At 43.5% G+C, this 4,895-nt stretch overlaps 1 protein-coding gene across 1 annotated transcript; it reads right to left on the minus strand.

The window, feature by feature from the left end:
• Positions 1-1,310: 1,310 nt before the first annotated feature.
• LOC145489580 (zinc finger protein ZIC 1-like) lies at positions 1,311-4,238 on the minus strand. Its single transcript, XM_081468563.1, has one exon. The coding sequence runs from the start codon at positions 3,305-3,307 to the stop codon at positions 2,054-2,056; it is 1,254 nt and encodes a 417-aa protein (XP_081324689.1). The 5' UTR covers positions 3,308-4,238; the 3' UTR covers positions 1,311-2,053.
• Between the last annotated feature and the right edge of the window lie 657 nt (positions 4,239-4,895).

Here is a 4,895-nt window from a genome sequence, read left to right on the forward strand (position 1 = left end):
AGCGTGACGTGGTATACGGCCAACAGCGCCGAACCGCATCACGCCTGGTGCAGTAGCCTTGTTTGCATCACAAGACGTTTTACTGCTTCTGAGCCCCTGACGCTTTATTTTGTTACCATTTCCTCTTCTTTATAGAAACAGTCTTTGAATTCCTTTGACCAGTAGAGGTTTTTTCGCTTCGATCAACGGCCCTTACAAGCCGGTAGCACGGTTCACTGGCGCTTCATAAGTGCGTCAAGCGGTATAACCGCTCAATAAAATACTGACCTATTTTAAGCCCTTCTTCAAAAAGCCTATTGTTTCTCTGAGTTTTGTCGTCGTTGAAAAAGAAAGTGTAAAACCGATTGATTCCCTTTGGGGAGAGATACGGCCCTTGTTATTTTGCAGTGCTTGTGGTCCTTGTCCGGAGCCGCGCTCGGCCGAGCTACATGAAATTTCCGAATTCATTGGTTACCTTCGAAACAGCCTTTGGGCAAGAATCATGGAGATTAAAAACACTATAATAAAGAAAATCCTTTGTAGATGCCGGCTTTTGAACTGATACAAACATCCCAGCCAGAGGCCATGAGATGCAGCCACAGAGGTAATTGGCTAAAAGAAACGGAGCTGTTTTGTTAGTTTTATTTTGATGTCTTCGAGAACTAAACAAATAGCCTAATCACGGCCATTTCAATCTCAATTTTCGACAGGATGGAAGTACTTGGCATCCTAAGAGTGGCAGAGATTAATTAATTATATATGCCGATTGACATAGGACGAAAGATACTGCCCTTCATGGTTCGCAAACACTAGCTTAGTTTTTGCCTTTTTGAACGGTTAGAAGCAGTGCGGTAATGTTCCAGTCCCAAGATGACCAATCAAGATGATAATTTGGGTCAAAATGTGACTGCTGCTACCTGTGTGTCTTCTTCTTCTACAGCACCCAACAACGATTTCCTTCGCCTAATAAACGTTCTTCCAAGAATTTAATTACAAATATAAATAGAACGCGCAACTTTCCTGTCTTGTGGTATATAATGTGCTCTTTGAATTCTGAGACATACAGTTCGTTGCGTGGGAAACCATAGAGTGTCATATGGCGTACCCTTGAAATGGCTGTTTAGCTACTTAGACAGCTTTCTTGAAAACTGGATGTACACGGGAAATTCAGGAAATATTTTAATTAAAGAAATCTTGTTTAGACAACTTTATTGTTTAGAAACGTTCAGTGACTTGCCAGAAACAGTGAATGCTTTATTTAGATCTTTTCTGTATAAAAAGATGGCATTTTGATTTTAAACTGCCAGGATGCTTATAGCAGCAATCATTGCATGGACGGACAAACTTTGTGAACAAGGAGACCTGAAGTAAACACATTGACTAATTTGAGACATATAACAGATTCCTCCCCTTTCACTGTTTTCTCTTTAATATCCCAGATGATGTCAAATTCTAAATATGTTATTTACAGTGCCGATTTAGAACAGGAAATATTCTCACATAAATAAGAAAATACTGTAAGTTTGAACTCGTTCTATTTTACGTGATGGATAGATCCAACCCGTTTTTGTCCTTGCGAAAGAAATCGGATTCTAATTTCCTCATGGTTTCCATTTCCGCACAAGATCAATTGTCTTTAACTTTCATATTGTCAATTCTAAGCCCGACAACAATTTTTACCCAAATGCAATGTGGATTTTTGAAGCATTATCGACTAAAAACATCAGTTGGCCGATTTGACGTGTGCGTAGGTCTTTTGTGTGACACTTTACCGAATGCTGACCGACTAAAACCGTACATAAACAGTCACCATTTTGCCAACTGCGAATACAAAATCCTTCAAGTTTAGTGTGAAATATTTCAGCCATAGTCTAAGCATTCGTAAGTTTAGAGGCTATTCGCCTAAAAGTTAATTCCCTGTCGCCGATTTTTCTCAGCGACTGGTCAACACATTGTTTGCTGGATATATGCGACGAAAACGTCACCCACTTGCACTTGGTTGAAACGGCTAGTTAAATAGTTCTGTCTGGTCTCCATGTTAAAAGACCGGAGTATTTATTTTCTCCGTTGGATGTCAGTAGGACGCCAAAGGAGCTTGAGCGGTGGCAATATTTGCGCCATTGTCCATATGATAGTGCTCGTGATTCTGTGTCGATGGTAAACGATTAAACCACTCAGACATTGGTGGATAAGTTGACGCGGTGTGAAAAGCTGGTGAATTTGTCCTAGCGGAAGAAACGCTTTCATCTTGAGGACTTGACGAGCCAAGGGATTCTGAAGGCTTTGCATGAAGCTTCATGTGTTTTCGAAGGGAGCTCGGATGAGTATAACTCTTGTTACATCCCTCAACTTTGCAGATGTACGGTTTATCGGACGTGTGGACGTGTGAGTGCTTCTTTCTATCGCTCGAGTTTGCGAAGCGACGGTCGCAACCTGGATACTCGCACATAAATGGCTTCTCACCTGTGTGCGTTCGCTTGTGAATCTTTAGGTTTTCCGACCTCGCAAAGAGCTTTCCACAACCAGGGAACGGACATGAGAAAGGCTTTTCTCCCGTGTGTACACGAATGTGATTGATAAGCTTGTACTTGGCCTTAAAAGGCAGTCCATTGCGAGGGCAGTCTTTCCAAAAGCACACGTGAGAACTGCTTTCCGGTCCTCCAACATGATCTTCAGAGAGATGAGCTACAACGTCGTGCATTCGAAAGAATTGTCTCCCACAAGGCTTTCCTTTGCTGCCCGGTTCGATCCATTCACAGACCACCACATGACTCAGAGGTTGGCGCAGGTAACTTGCAGGCATGGCTAGTCCCGGGTGCTGCATGAACTCGTAGCGAGGTGCAGCGAAAGGGTTCGCAAACTGTGAATGGTGAGCCTCGAATTTGTCGTCTCGAGGATAATATTCCACTGCTTTAGAAAACCTGTAAGGCCCGGCCAATGGTCCACCAGTTTGTTGAAAGTGAGAGCCGGGCGGGTCATGAGCGTGAGCAACGGAATAAAACCCGTGAGGTGAACCATTGGTAGCGTCTCGATGTGGCTCTTGCAGACTATTGTAGTGACTGGGATGAAGTTGGTGTAACACGGAGCCGGCGAACATGTTGTGTTGTCGCTGGTTGCTCCCTGCTCTAGCGCCAGTTGTGTCAGACGCTAGATTTATACCGCTGTTATGTGGGCGAACAGCTGCGACGCTAGAACTTGTGAAAGTGTCGGGCCCGGCGAATAGGAACTCGTGGGTCGACGGACGAGCGGTGGACCGCACGCCTTGAGCTGGCGTAAAAGGATAGTGCGAGCCATTTGGAACGTTGAAAGTGTCTTGCACTGTACTCATTCTTTTGTCTTTGACGGCTTTGAAGGGTCACTTACTCCACAATACTATCGCGTGAGAAACCGGACAGAAAACTTAAATGAATCAATCGGGTTGGCTCTTTGTTTAATTCACAGTTTTGTCATCCTCCCATGGAACTAAATAAGCATCTGTGTCGTGCTGGGCAAGTCGAACTCTTCGACTGAGAAGTGCACGAACATTCCGCAAAGCCTCTCACACAGCGTAGCGCGGTTAAATTGTAAAAAATGCGCGGGATTTGAACGCTGCTGTCGTAATGGTATCCTTTGAAGTCGACTCGCCGTTCATCCAAGCATCTGTACTTGCCTGTGTTCGGAGCTCAGCGTGAGACCTCGGTCTATTGTAACTGAACTACACCGGTCTTTGATTGGCATTAGCAAGTTGTTGATATTTCGTTATCCAATCATCGCGTTAACGCCCCCGGGGTGTTTTGGTTGATAAATATTTTACGATGTGTTCGTCCTATCGAATCCAATCAATTGTTATTGTTTCAATAGCAGTCGTCTTATTTGAACAATCTCATTTGCAATCTAGAGAAACAAATGGAAAAATTCTCGGGTCAAACTTCGATAATAGAACCAGAAAGGAACGGTCAACCCACACACTTTGAGATTCTGTTTGCCACCTTCTTGAATCAAATGGGATTAATTTGCATTGTCAATATTTGTCCCGAGGTGCCGACATGTAATTTTCAAATATTTACCATTCGGATAAGGACGGTTTGATTAAGGGGAGGGAAGCACATGCCACCTCGAACTAAAGAATTTTAATTGCCTATTTTGACGGTTAAACGAACCAAATTCCCCCCTACAGAGCATTCATCGATCTGAAGCCTTATTGGACGTTATGGCAACCTAAGCCATTATTAATAAAATAAATGGTAGTGTTATAGGCTTCTCTTTACATGTCACAAACAAGTGAAACAGAATATCAACTTCTGTCAGATCCGTTTATTTCTCCTGTCAACAGGTCATGCGCGATAACGCACGCGAGTGGCCACAAGAAGTTGTCGAGAGTCGTGGGAATTATCGTTCCTTTCATCTTAATTGGATGATCATACTGTAAACGCTGCTCTTGAATGAAATGCGTCCCAGAAACCTCGACTTCTCGTTTGAGATTATAATTGAAAAGCCCCTCCTTCAACGCGATGTTATCGCCTCGGAGCGCGGAAGATGCGGAGATGTTCCATCTCCTTGGGTTAACCGCACACTTGAGCTAAATTGATAAAAGGCACTAGGTTAAGTTTGTTTGCGAATTTTCCGCGATTTGTGACATTTATTAGCACAAATCTTAGCTACAATGGCGCTATTCTTAGAGTCGACGTTCTTAGACTCGACTCAGTTGACATGCCCTTTGTTGACAATTTCAAGACAAACAGATTTCAACAGGACCGATCATTTGCTTGATTCGGCTCAGTAACGTGGAAGTGATACCATTGTATTTGGTTTCTTTGTTGACGCCGACCCTGGCGGCGACACCTAAGTACCGTTGACACTCGCTCGCTTGACGTTTCACACATAACTATTTGTTATCCTAAGAGAAGTGTTAAGCCGTGATAGTGATAGATTCGAGA

This window comes from Orbicella franksi, chromosome 6 (assembly GCF_964199315.1).
Source record: "Orbicella franksi chromosome 6, jaOrbFran1.1, whole genome shotgun sequence".
Classification (NCBI taxonomy): domain Eukaryota; kingdom Metazoa; phylum Cnidaria; class Anthozoa; order Scleractinia; family Merulinidae; genus Orbicella; species Orbicella franksi.

Bases quoted from the DNA above. Each gene is read 5' to 3' on its own strand.
- LOC145489580 (XM_081468563.1), bottom strand. From the start codon at position 3,307: ATGAGTACAGTGCAAGACACTTTCAACGTTCCAAATGGCTCGCACTAT.